Below are 14602 nucleotides of genomic sequence, written 5' to 3'. Positions count from 1 at the left end.
CGTAAATAGTGAAGCTCTGAGAAAACTCTCATCTAGACGTTTCCACTATGAGCTGCAATTAAAAACTGGTTGCTAGAGTTTTTTTGACTACAATGCGTCATTGTGTGTTTCATCAGATGACTTTAATGATTTTTATCATGGGTAAAGGTCAAACTTTGTCCTCCTCTGACTCGTCATCAGCAACACTTTCACCAAGTCACATCCGTACCTTCAACCTGGCTGAAATCAAGCTAGCAAGAGTGGTATATAGGAAAAATTGGCGAGAATGAACGGACGAATGTTTCCATCGCCGAAAGGGTTTATTAATAATTAATAATATTAAGTTGGGGTCGCTAAAATTACATTTACCAAAAAGTGACCAAGATGGGATCTACAATTGGCCATAAAATAGACTGTCAATTGATTCTGATGTGGAATTGTGAGCGCGGAAACATTTCATCTCGGAATATTTGAATCAGTTTGGTGGGGCTCCCCCATGCAGAATGGAGTATGCAGCCTTGATATTTTATAATAGGGTGGGCAACCGAGAAATTGAAAAATGGCTCAAATCGTGTTGCATCTGGAAAAGCTACCCACAATGGCAATAAGGTAAGGCATTTTAAATGAGAATTTTTTCATATAATTATCTTGTTAAGCCTTTTATCGGGATTCCCATACAAATCGTTATATTTTTGTGGGATATGTTGGCTTTCCCTCACACTGAGTTTGAGGGGCCTGTAAAAACATCAGTGCAGAACTAAGCAGTTGAACTGTGAAGTGACGATGGCAACTTGCAGATATATCCGAATGAAGTCCTCAGAGACCTGAGCCACGGAAGTCATGCAGGTCGGGATCACCGGAGTTCGAGTTTCATTTGCTGAAGTCATTGTTTGTACTGAGTCAGCTACATTAAATTTGTTCTCTTCTCTGTTTGAATTTTTTCCCTTTAAAAATTAATATTCTCGGAAGTTTTCCCCCGAAATCTTGATCTTATATCAGACAACCTATGGCTGAAATGATTTTTTGTCGCATAAGGCTTATGTGTTGGGTTCAAACGTTCCTGTAAATGAGCAAGTTTTTTGTGTACGTGACTCGATTGCAACTACCCTGCGAGCAGAGTCTCCTTCAATCTTCCTAGCCGCCTCGACATTTTGTATCGGAGTGCAGGGATGGCGCAGTGGTGAGAGAACTCGCCTCACACCAATGTGGCCCGGGTTCGATTCCCGGACTCGGCGTCATATGTGGGTTGAGTTTGTTGGTTCTCTACTCTGCACCGAGAGGTTTTCTCCGGGTACTCTGGTTTCCCCTCTCCTCAAAAACCAACATTTGACTTGATTTACTTTCATTGTTAATTTCAGTTTACAGTGTCCCCAATTAGCGCTTCAGCGCTAGAACGACTAGACACTAAATAAAGTTCCTTTCTTTCTTTCTTTTTTATTGAGCATGCGCTCAAAATTCAAATGTCTTCGGAGTCAGTCACGCGTCCCAGTACCCACAAAAACCACAAGACGAAACAAACAGTTGGGATTATTTGCGGCAAAAACTCGACAACCACGGAATAATTTCCGTGGATACTCAAGGTAGTTCATACTTTTAACGTGCCATTTCCTTTTTGCTTCAAAATTTATTGGTTTCTGGCGGACTAGTTTCTGTAACCGAGATAGCTAGGAAATACGTCTAATATCCTCGAGTTTTGTTGATTGGTTTACAAGATTGTCTCCGTCCTTTTTGATTGGCTCAAGTAATTACTTTGGTTTTAGACTGTTCACAGTCCCCTATTTTCCCGATTGATGATGGGGATCGAGCAAAAAACTGCCGTCATGTTTGTTTTTTATATATCGCTCTCCCCAGTTCGCGCTCGCTTTCAAAAACAAAGATGGCGAACCCGACGATCAAACGGAAAAATAGGGGACTGTGAAGAGTCTACTTTGGTTTTGGTTTTACGGCGTTCGATTTTAACTAGCTCTAAGGTCCCTAATAAATAACTTGTTCTACATGCACCTACATTAGGTGCATATCTGGATATAAGTGCGGCTACCGATCACAGGAAATTCGCGGCCGAATGCCATCTCAACAAGAGCCCTTTAACCACAATAGTGATCTGCGACGCATTTTGCATCGATTACAGCATCCTCACACTCATGACACCGGCAGGACGCGAAAAATTGCATTTCTGCTTCTCCAAGAATTAAGATCTTTTAAGTTAATACCGTACCTGTCCGAAATGCTACCTCCCTGTAAAACAGGTCCTATCTGGTTGACAACGTATTTTTTGTGTTTTGATGAACCGATTATCTTTTCCTTGCAAACCCTCAATCTAAATGGTACAGAAAGTGACACGATTGAACGAAGTTCTTTTCTGAACCCAGGCATCCTGATTGTGTACAATATTGGATTCACAAAGGAGTTAGCATAGAAGAGGAATTCGCAGATACTCCGCACTCGCAAAAGCGCTCCAGTTGACAGCAAACGCAACAGTGGAGTTTCCAGGAAAGTGAACAACACGTAAGGAAGCCACACAGATAAAGAGACAAGCGTGACGATGAACAGTGTCACGGTCAATTTTCGTTCAGTTCTACCGTGACGATTAGTGAGTTCAGGGTCCTTGCTGCGTCGTACGGTGACAAATATGGCTAAATAGCAGAAGGTTAGTATTAGAAGACATGCAAGGACACACCCAGCCACAATGAACCAGACTAGTAGCCCAAGTACGTCAAAAGACAATAATGAAATTGTTAGAGTTGTGTAGATCACTGACGCAACCCAAACGCTGAATACCCACTTCCTGTAAGACGAACTGGACACCAAACGATGTCGCATTGGATTTCGCATAGCGTGTAGTCTTTCGATTGATATTGAAACTAGAAACGCAAGAGAGCAGCCAAAGAATAAAGTATCAATTCCAAATGTGGAAAAGCGCACTGCATCCGACATTTCAATTTTCCACAGACCAAAGATGTTTCCACGACGAAATACTGAAGTTGGTATAACGAGCGCTCCGATACACAAGTCAGCCAATGACAGGTTAATGAGCAAGTAAGTACTGCGCCTGCGGAAACAACGTTTCTTGATGAAAACGATGACTGTCAAAATGTTGAGTGCTACGATGATTATGGCTTCTAGTACAAATAAGGAGCACCAAATGTATCCTTCCAAGTTGCTTCCTATTTGGGAAGAGTTGTTTCTCACAGCTTTTGTTGGTGCTGTGTTGTTATTAGTTAGCTTTTCCATCTAAAACGAGAGAAAGAAAATAAATATTCTTGAAAGCTAAAATTGAGAATATCAAGTTTTAGAAAAATGTATATATATTAGAGGATATTATGGCCGCGCGGAGATACGAAATTTCTCTTCGAGTATATATTCCTTTCATCCTCTAATTATAGCCAAGGAATCAGTTTGACCCGATTTCAAGTATTAGCCCAGGACTAGAACGGATTGCAACACCCGTCTTGACGTACTGTTTGGTGGGAATTTAAACAATTTAATTTTCACTTGCAGTTGTTCTGTGATGTTTACAGGGAAGCTCCTGAAACCAAAGGTCCTAAGACCCTACAAATGAAATCTTAGGTGTTGCCAAGCATGAGAACTTGAAGAGACCAGAAGATAATAGGCCATGCAGCGACTTCAGGATTGTCTTTGTCTCAGCTCACCGAGTCGAAGGCGAAAACAATCGAGGGTGATATTTAGCTCTTGTTTTCATTCCACTACGACAAAATTATCTTCATCATCTTAGTCTCGCACGACCATAAACGTACTCTCAATTTGCACTGATGATTTCAGTATAATCATCTGCTTCATCTGTTTTGCGATAGTTGAGAGATTACTTACCGTAGCCCTAGGGATACTCGTGTTCAGAATCAGAAACTGAAGCTCAAAAATCATTTCTGTGTAGCGGCAACCGGAACGATTCAACAAGCCATGATAAATTTATGGACTTTCTGCCGACCTTAAACCCATTTTACTACTCGAGAGAAGTGCATCGGATACAATTGCTTTCCTTAGGACATCCTCTTTTTTTGCTCCGTTTAGCGTCGTCCGCGACCGACCCAAACTTTTGCCATTTTCAAAAAAATTAAAGTAACGACGTTGTTAAATTATTTTTATGCCGCATAGGAGATTCGGTGGTTGATTTTTTTCCCATGTTATATCTTAATTTTACAAAAACATCAACCAACTTTTTCGCCACATTGATTTTGGGTTCATGCCTTGTTGTTTTCCAGGCTCCGTAGCAATGATGCTGGCGTAGCAGGCCTTCGATTTCTAGACTACTTATGATTTTCTTTTTCAACAAACGCATTCGACGCTCAACGAAAAAAAAGGGGACGGCTTTATTTCCGACAGTTCCTTAATACGAATAAGACCGGTGACAAATGACAGCTGAAATGAACTCTTGAGCAGAGTTCATTCCATAGCAAGGACTACGCATAGTGACTCATCGCAACATTTCTTTTAAATCTTTTACCCAGTGAAAAATAGGCCATTAACGCAGGTAGGATTATCAAAAGCTACCATTGTGTTAAACCATTGAGTATATCTTAACTCGAATCTTCTAATTTTGCGCTTTGATTTGAAGGTTCTAGAAGTGCTCAATATAAAAAAAAAATGTCATGTTTCATATCCTGAATGCCCAGAAAAATATTCAAAGCCCTTATTCATAAAACAACTTTCAAAATCAGTGAAATTTTAACAGAGTCAACCAGAGTCATTTTTGTTGTGTTTGCCCTGAGGGTCCAAAAGTTCCTCCTAAAAAAATATGGCGTTAAAAAACTGTGAAAATTGCATTTGTCATCAAAGGTTGATGAGCTTCTTTCAATTAGAGAGACAGCACAACCTTTCAACTTTAAAAAAAATCGAAATTCTTTTATCCTCAATGGGAATATCACAAGCAACTTGCCAGTTGAGCGATTCATATCAGAGTAGTAGAGTTGTTAACGTTCAATTGCATAAATTTTCGTTTTTCGACAGCTTTAACCCCACTGGAGGGCTTTGGTATTAAAACTAAACTAGAAGGAAAATTGCAGTTTCCCAATAGCGAGACGGTTATGGGATGGCCACGATCTCGATTAAAGATTGGAAAGCTTGGAAAGATAGCGGGTTGCAGCATAAAAAGAGCGAAAATTTAAACTTAATTAATTTCCTAAGAGATTTTCAACCATGGGAAAAGTAGTAGACCATTAGCAAGATTCCACCTGGCCCACAGGATAGATTAGTTCTCTAATGATTAATAGAACCTCCTCTATTCTGCTCATTCGCGTTTCATCTTTTGTTCAGTACTCGTAATTGCAATTTGCGAATTCAAACGTAATAAACAAATTCAGGCTATTCAACATCTTCGCAAGGTGCTCAAAAACACAGAAAACGAAAATTAGCTACACTAAAATACTTGATTAAGAGAAAGAAGGACAAGGTCCCCTTGTTCTGACTTATTTATCTTATTTTTTTACCTCCCGATGTTAATCGTCACCGGTGAAAGGAATTCAAACTCATCTCATCTCGATTGCAAATGATTCCAGAATGACTGTCTTCGTGTTTGAAACTAGTCAAATTACCAGTACAGAGGCTGAATCAAAAATGGCTTGCCTAAATTTCTAGAGGTTTCTCGTATCCACGAAAAAGTTCCGCGCAATAATCTTTAAGTTTAATTTCTAATGAAAATCCATGTCAGTATGCAAAACGCTTCTCGTTGTTCATTGTTACGTATTTGCATGGGTTGGCGATTTGTGGACTTATTATTGGAATTGTTAAGCAATGAAAATGGGTACTTAAAATAAAACTTGTTTTCACGGTATAACGCGAATGATCGAGAAGGAATAATCGCGCACGATATATAGAGCACGTCGGATTTTTCGTTGACATTAATATTATTTTCGTTCCAAACTCTTCAAATGACACCCTTGACGAGGATATATGTGTTCATAAAACTTAACTTTTATCGTAAAGGCTATCGCAGCTAAATATTCCACAGAAATGCTTCTCATTTGCAAGGAAATAACTATATATTGACTGAAATATTTATAAGTTGCTGAATAGGAGTTAAAACTCTTTTTAGAGCTACGTGCTCTTACGAACACAATTTGATACGTTTACTGATAAACCATTGCAATAAGTAATTCATATAAAGTAATCATGAATTCACAGGAAAAAGAAAAGATATGGATACGGTTTTAACTCACTCACGGACGGTAACATCAAGAGTTCTCGCCTACAGGTTGCTACACTGAAAATTCAGGTCCTTGGTATTGACATCTCGGCACCGTAAATTTCCTTCAGTATCTTGTATTGCTCGAGTAAAGATTCAAGTCTTGACTAAAGATAGAGTAACAATACAGCGAACAAACAAGGAGTAATTTTCCGCAGTTTTCAAGATAGACGACTTGAAAGGCTTCCGTGCATTAGCAGGTATATTCAGTAATCAATAAGAGTATCAGGAGTTATAAAACCATAGTTGCAAAAACTGTCTTTTCAGCTACCGTAACGCCTGAGGCTATATTTCATAACGCTGACAGCCAGGTAGCACCAGCTGAGTATGTTGTGTGTTTTGAAACACTTGTTTCAACCTGAGACTGGAAATGCTCAATAATCGACGCAAAGAATGCAGAACTTGAAAATGCTGACCCAGCCTATCGTCCGACATTAAAGACGCACTCTACACATCTGTGTGCAAACAGTTTTCCTCAGTTTCCAAGGTAGACGACTTGAAAGGCTTCGTCCATTATCAGGTATATATAATTAATGAGTTCTACTGGGTAATGTATATTGTGTCTCAGCAACTCCTCGTAGCTTAGAGACATAACACTTTCCGCATCAGGTGAGCATTTCCAAGAATGGCCGATAATTGTACACTTTCAAGGAAGTCAGGTACATCTAGCTGCCAAACCAGGTCTTTGCACCTTTTGATATGCTTCCAAGAGCACCAATCACGACAGGTATTATTGTGAATTTCGAGGTTCCATGAATCCTTCTGATTTCAAATGCTAGTTCCTGGTACTTTTCAACCTTCTCCTCTTCAGTTCTGGTGATGTTCTGGTCCTCTGGCACAGTTATGTCAATAGTGTGTCTTTATGAACTAGAGTAATATCTAGCCGATTATGCTTTAGCACTTTGTCTCTGTAGATAGTCATGTCCCAAGTAATCCTCACTTCTCCATTTTCTGCGGTTGGCAAAGGTTGATGGTCATACCACTTGTCAGTACACTCTATCCCATACTTCCTGCACAACTCCCAGTGTACCCGCAGGGTCACGTTGTCGTGGCGCTTCCTATACTCTCTCTGGGCAAGCTTCTTGCATCCACTGACAATTAGTATTATTACTATTATTGCCCGGTTCTGGTTGTTATCAGGAGCAAGGATGGCCGTAGAGCAAGAAGTCCTGAGTTTGATTCCAGGAACTCACTTCTTTGTTTCAACTTCGTTTCTTTCAGTGTAGCTTAAAGTGTATGTATAAGCTTTTTTTATTTGCTTGATTGAATGAACCCATTTTCCTGATAACATCTGCAAAAAATTTTGTTCGATTTCGATTTCTTCCCCTAGTTTTAGCCATTAAAAGACGCAGCATTTCACTTCCGGCGGGGTACAAAACTGCGCGAGTACAGAAGGGGAACTGGAGATGATTGTGACGTCATCTCGGGAAGGCTTGTTGCTGCTAGCGAGCGCAGCGAGCGAACAGCAGCACTAATCTGGACGGTTCCCTGTGTTTCCTTTGGCTGAGTAGGACTGCGCACGTATATAGAGCGCTTTCCATACTCGATTTTTCCTGGCTAACGATATTTCCTTTTCTGAATACGTAGTACATCGGTCAGCGGCTATGGACCTATCACTATACATGCTTTAGGATTGGCATATGCTTTGTTGGATTTGTCAAATGCTTTAAGATTTTAAGAGGATTTCGAGAAGAAAATAAAGGTAAGTTTATACGATTATACAATGTCAAACGCCACGTGAATCGTTAATTCAGCAAGGTGACCGTCGTTTTAGAGACGTATTTAGAGGAAGACAATGTGCTTTTACGGGTGTTTCAGCTCTCTTATGTGCTAACTCGTGTGATGTTTTTCAATGGACGGCCCACACAGTTGATAAGCTATGGACAGAAGAAGATGCTATGCACCTTAAGGCTTTTCAAGAGCAACGTACTCTAGATACAGAGACAATCTCGCTGACATATTTACCCGATCGAGTACGCTGGTCAGCCATTACCACACTTGATCCCAACCGTACCAGACCGACCTGTTACGTTGTAATTTATAATAAAATAAAACCGTTGGTATGTCTTCTGTCTGTTATTAGCGAGCTTAAGCACGCGCGTTTTTGAGACGCGGACGGCAACCGGAAGAGAACATTTCGCGTGGCAGGACAGTGGTTTCTCCTAGATTTTTATACTAATCATCTCTAATGGAGAAAAGATACTTAGCACTATAAATGTGGTTGAGTGAAGACAAGTTGAAAGGGAAATCAGGTCACTTCCGGTTGCCGTCCGCGTCTCAAAAACGCGCGTGCTTAAGGTCCCTATTATATTGTCTTGTTCTGACTTAATAATAATAATAATAATAATAATAATATTAATAATAATAATAATAATAATAACAACAATAACAATAACAATAACAATAACAATAACAATAATAATAATCATAATAATAATAATAATAGCATATCTTTGATACTTGCAGAAACAATTGTTTCTCAATTCTCGCAGCATTTCACTTTTGATAAAGACAGCTAGTTTATCAGGGGCACCCAACGTCAATTTGCGGAAAATATCTGTTCGGAAGACGACTTGAGATCTAGAATTTTCGGAACATTTGTAGTACAATTTCTTGCTTGCCTGCCTGTCCTAGGATTTTCGAATATCAAAATGGTATAATTGCCCATTTTTAACGGATTAGAATTTTCGGAAGCCTTTTTTCTGGCTGAAATTTTCGAAAAGGTAAGTTTTAATCCCTATAATTTTCGGATCACTAGACTTTCAGCTAGGCAATCCGAACAGATTTTAGGGGATAAAAATATGCCTATATCTACCGTTTAAATACTAAAATATGTTTGACAATGCTATGTTTGAACTATATTCGCGTTGGGTGCCCCTGGTTTATATCTGTTGGTCAGTCCTTTGACATATTTTCATGTGAAGCAAGGCTTAATGCGCTCGGTAGATGCGCTGTATCTGGCTGCAACAACAAGAAAGAAGAAGAAAATGACTTTTTTTTATCCATTATCCATGAAATACCGCTTTTACGGTGATTCCAGGTCAAAAGCTATCAAAAAAAGAGGAAAGTGAGTCTCTTTGGTAAACTTGACGAGGATGAATCTGAGTGTCAGTACTGAAAAGAAAAAAAACCCCGCGGTGATTTGCTCGGTTCATTTTGCGCCAAACGATTCCACACGCAAGTTTTCTTTCAAGGATGAAAGTTTTCCAAAAGCCTACGAAAGATATCCACTTTACTCTTCTTTTGATAGCTTTTGGCTTGGAATCACCGTCTATTTCATGGATAGAAAAATCATTTTCTTCGTCGTTCGTGTTATTGCAGCCGGATACAGTGCATCTACCGACCGTATTAAGCCTTCACATGAAAATATCTCAAAGGAATGAAGAAGAGATGTTAACAAGCGCTCATGAGATGTCGTGACAATCATCTCCAGTCACCCTTCTGTACTCGCGCGGTTTTGTGCCCCGCCGGAAGTGAAATTCTGCGCTTTTAATGGCTAAAACTAAGGGAAGAAAATGGAAATCGAAAATCTAGACGTCTCCACTAGACGTTTCCACTGTGAGATGTAATTAATGAATAAATGGATCACAACGAACACCTTTAAGATTTTAAGCAAAATAATCATCTTAGGTCGATCTACGTATAGGTTTAAAGTGGATCCTGGGCGGTTGTGTAGTTTCGTAGCTCAATCGGGGAAAAAAAAATTCCCCTATTTTAAAGGAAGGCTAATAATCTCGTGATCTATAATTAATGATTGGTTTTCTATGTTTCCCTCGTGTAATTTGTGTTTCTAGACAAAAACGAACAGGTGCTAAAGCTTTTTGAATATAGTGCGTCATTGTGTGTTTCATCACATGACTTTAATGATGTTGTCATAGTTAAAGGACAAACCTTGTCCTCGCCCTACTATTGTCAAATTAATTCTCTGATGCGTCATCAGCAACATTTTCACCCAAGTCACTTTCGTACCTTAAACCTGGCTGAAATCAAGCCACGAGGGGGAGGGGGGGGGAGGGGGGGTGTACTCCCTACTATTAATGGCTAATGGGGATGTGCCGCTGGATGAAGTCGCATTTTCACGACTGATTGACTATAATGGGGTTGCATTTTCAACAGAGGTCCCGACAGAGTTACTAGAATGGGGTCGCAAATTGTCGGGATTTTGGGAGTAAGAAAATTCTGGCTAGTGGGATTGTTAAGAAAGAACTGTAGCGCTGTCGATTTAAAATTTACTAGTCGCATTACATTCCGTTTTGAAAAGTGAGCAAGCCATTTGTGTACGAGTCCTCTTCCCGACTTATCTAGGAAGATCGACGGAGACTCTGCTTGCAGTGTAGATTGCAACAGTTGCAGCAGAGTCTTTCTGAGCAACTGATTTGCCTCAACCTTTTATATTATCGAACAAAATAATAGTATTTCTTTTTCATATTTTCATCAAAAAGACAAACGTCCATCCATTTCACAAGAACTCGAAAGAACGAAGAATCGAAGAAACCAGATGTACTTTATCGATGTCTGTTCTATATTTGAATCGTTGTCGTGACGCGGGCCGCGTTAAGTGATGAAACCCGATTATCTTTGACATGGTGTTAGAGATGTGCTTTGCTTTATTTATTGGAAGTATACATTTCTATTCTTCAAGCCAACTTCTCTTCCGTTTGCCCGTAGGCAAGGACACCGCAAATTGTCACAAGAGAGTGGCTATACATCTAAACAAACGCGCGCAAAGCATGCCGTTCGACAGAGAGTCTTTAACCAATGGTTAGCGCTAACCCGTTGGTTAAGAGGTATCAAAACCTATTGCCGGTTTTCACTGTCACATCATCATCAAAACCATTCAACCAATAAACTCAAGAATCCAACAGGTAAAAGAAGATGAATATTCAAACAGTCTCGCAAAGGTTCAGGTCTGTGCGATGTTTCGTGCGGGAGAAATTCGAAGAAATGTTTCACTGGGTTTCACTCAAATTTATAAAGCTCTATATGGAGACGCCATGTTTGTGTTCCTCTTAGAGGCACAAATATGGCGGCCGGAAGCTAACAAAAACTGCTGTCATCGAGTTTCGCTATAAAAAGCCTGAAGTCATCTTCTGAGGGCTCATAAACATATATATGAGTACTTACTCTCATACAAGGACTGTTCAGATTGCAAAATCTCAGCGGGAGGTCACTTTTCTCACCTAAGTGACAGCATTCTCGACCGCAATTTTAATATCGTGTCACGCAAAAGCTTAGAAATGCAATTACAAATTCAACCTTGCTTTATCACAAGACGAAAACCCCTATCAAATTGAAAATTTGTGAAAAGATAAGTATTCAGCTGTTCCAATAACTAACTAAACTAAAATCTCAAAAGGATTGATAATTCCTTATTTTTTAATTTTGATGACGTCACGTGAAAACCAAGAATAGGTTTCCATGGTATTTAGTGATGTGGTTTGCAGAGTGAACGTAAATTATACTAGTGTATCTAATAGATAGTAATATTGCGGTAGATTTCGTTGAAATTGACAACATTTATCATTGATAACCACAGCAACGATGTATTGAAGTCAGTGGGACAGTTTTAGTTCGTTGAGGGAATGAGTGTCGTCAATGCGCCAAGATTTAACCCGGACCACCCCCTTTCCAGACCGTGATGAAGTGAGATAATGTAAACGTAAAGAAAGTACAAAACTCCAGCTGATAAGCCAAGCCACTGATCTGAAATTCGTGCACAATGTTAAGTGAGAAAGAAAGACATTTCCACAACCTCCGGCCCCTTGCACCTGATCGTGGGAATCGAAAAATCCCTCAGATGTCTGAATTGCGCGGAAAGAACTGAAATCTGGCTCGCACTCATCAACAACAACAAAAAAAAAAGTCAGTGAGCTTGAAGCATCGGGAGTCGAAGCGGAATAATTGGATCTCGGTTATTCATTATTGCTTCCATTTTCAGTTTCCCAGTTACTCATTGCTCGTTACTGAAATTTTGTTCGATATTCATTTTCCGGTATTCGTTATTCTTTACGGGAATCGTAAATTTTTTTATTCCGAATGTTCGAACGCTAAATATACCTTACTTATTCATTCATGATTCCTCTTCTACCCACAATGAAGCTCATGGCAAGCTTAGCTTCGATTGAATGAATCGCAGCACGTACATTTGAGAATAAAGTGTTTTACGGTTTCATCGTATTTTTTAATCATTCTTAAGTTTGGACCCCTTCAGTTTGAGTAACGACAATTTCATCACAGTTCTTCTTATGATTCTAGAATTCAACCGAGGAGGCGTAACTACGCCAAATGATGAAATACAAAGGTCAGAATTGTCTGCAAGTGAAAAAGTGAAAAATGTAACATACTAGCTGGAACGAAAGCGACGGATGTGAGTCATACACGGTGCAAAATAAGAGAGGAAAATAACGCCACTCATCCGTTTCATTTTCCTTCATACGGTCAAATTTTTTAACACTTCCTGTTTCTTACTATTCATTTGGTCATTTAATCCAATATCTGTGATTATATAATCCAGATTAAGGACATCAAAATAAAGCACTGCCACTAAACCGTGCAACACGCAGTGGTTATTCATTACGTTATTTAGACTAACAAACTTCATCCCTTGCAGATTGTTACATTAAAAAAAAAAAACGGTGGCCACAATTTGCTGTTCAAATTAACCTTGCCTTTCCTTTAGTTTCTGTTTCGACTGGTACACCACCGTGTCCGCCACGATCAAACCGTCTACTCATGAATTTTCCTATGCAAAAGCTCCTCCGTTTGTAAACGGCTATTCCTCTACCTGGGCCTCGCTTCGCAGCAATTTTTGATTGTACGTGTTGTTTTCGTTACACAGAACAGGTGCCACACCTCGGGAGATTTGATTCGTTACCTTCAAGTTCAGGAAAAAACAGTGATGGCGATCGGTCTTCGTTTTCCGGTTCTTCGATCTTCGCTCTCCAGGACCTTCACTTCGTTTTCCACAGACCTTGAGCAAGAATGCATAAATGAGGAACTAGGACAGTACAAATCTCAAAACTTGTTTATACTTACGGCGACTAACACGTAGCACTGCAACCGTCGTTAAAGTTTCTCTCCACAATTTCAGTATAGAGCTGGACTTGTGAATTATCTGCCACCCGACGCCTGCTGGTCTCAGCTGTTCTTCTGAAAACCTTTTCAAACGTTCAATCCGAAGAATGATGTCAGTTTGAACATCGATCGACACAAATTCCCAGTCTAACACTGGAACTCCTTTGTCTTCAAAAGTGTCATATGAAACTAAACCGCTTAAGGGCCCACAGACGGATTTTTCGCGCGTTGCTAAGGAAGTGAAATGTTACTTCCGGTAACTGACGTAATCATATCATGAGCCGACAAGAAAACCCACTCACAAGCAAAAGTCACCACACGAACTGTTGTTTGCATCGAAGGTTTTTCCTCCCCCTAGGTTCCTCGCGCTCGTTCTCAGATCAACTGCGCATTCGTAGACGAACTGACTTCCGGTTTTGAGAAAAAGCTAAATTTCCAGCGGTCTTTAAATTGAATTAATTCTTTTTACATGACACGTTTCACCCCCAAATACTGAATATAGATAAGCATTGATTTTTTCAAATCATCTTTTTTGAAAAAGTTATGGGTATTTCAGTATCGTTTATGTCTTTAAAAAGAAACTAAATATTTTAAGCAAGAGCCGATACAACGTAGATTTGATTTTTAGTGATGTACTATATTTCGGCTGGCCAAACCAGCCTTCTTCAGGTACAATGAGAGTTTACATTGAAATGCTTCTATGTACATATATATATATATAGTAAGTGGATGTTGACGTAATACTGGAAAAATGTGATAAAACATGGCAGTTACAAAGATTTTGAATTCAAATACTAAGAGTCACGGAAAAATAACGGAAATCACTAAAATAATAAACTGAAATCTAATACGTTTCTTCGCGGATATTAAGACCGTTGGGATCAATTGTCCTGCCTTACATTTTCCATGGACTAACCAACTACAAATTCTGCTCTACTGGCGAAACGCGCTCCATTAATTTCCACATAACTTGCGAAACTAAAAACCTTATCTACATGATTCAATGCAACAGATGCCATCTACAGTACATAGGAGAAACTAAACGACGTTTAAAAGACCGTTTTAATGAACACCGCCGCACTTTAGATAACGCTAACACCAAATCCAAACCTACTACAGTCGCAGAACATTTCCTCTCCTCTCCCCACAACATCTCCAAGGACATGCAATTAATCCCTATCGAAAAAATATTTTCTAACAGAGACTCGATCCGTAAGGCCAGGGAAGCTTTTTTAATTTTAAAAGGCAGGACAATTGATCCCAACGGTCTTAATATCCGCGAAGAAACGTATTAGATTTCAGTTTATTATTTTAGTGATTTCCGTTATTTTTCCGTGACTCTTAGTATTT

The 14602-nt window shown here is 39.5% G+C and overlaps 1 protein-coding gene across 3 annotated transcripts; it reads right to left on the bottom strand.

The window, feature by feature from the left end:
* Nucleotides 1-1217: 1217 nt before the first annotated feature.
* On the bottom strand, nt 1218-13441 carry LOC137980142 (trace amine-associated receptor 9-like). 3 transcript variants are annotated; one of them, XM_068827520.1, is made up of 3 exons: nt 13214-13441; nt 12842-13148; nt 1218-3210 (listed from the first exon to the last, which is right to left on the bottom strand). In XM_068827520.1, exon 3 carries the CDS (start codon nt 3208-3210, stop codon nt 2119-2121), a length of 1092 nt encoding a protein of 363 aa, XP_068683621.1. In that variant the 5' UTR covers nt 12842-13148; nt 13214-13441; the 3' UTR covers nt 1218-2118. The 3 variants fall into 3 exon arrangements, with proteins under 3 accessions (XP_068683621.1, XP_068683628.1, XP_068683613.1); XM_068827512.1 differs by having other exon boundaries at nt 1221-3210; nt 13053-13148; XM_068827527.1 differs by lacking the exons at nt 12842-13148; nt 13214-13441 and adding an exon at nt 6153-6820.
* Nucleotides 13442-14602: the final 1161 nt, after the last annotated feature.

Source organism: Montipora foliosa, chromosome 1, assembly GCF_036669935.1.
Source record: "Montipora foliosa isolate CH-2021 chromosome 1, ASM3666993v2, whole genome shotgun sequence".
Taxonomy (NCBI): Eukaryota; Metazoa; Cnidaria; class Anthozoa; order Scleractinia; family Acroporidae; genus Montipora; species Montipora foliosa.
Note: the sequence above shows the minus strand (reverse complement) of the source record. Positions and strands in the feature narration are given on the sequence as shown.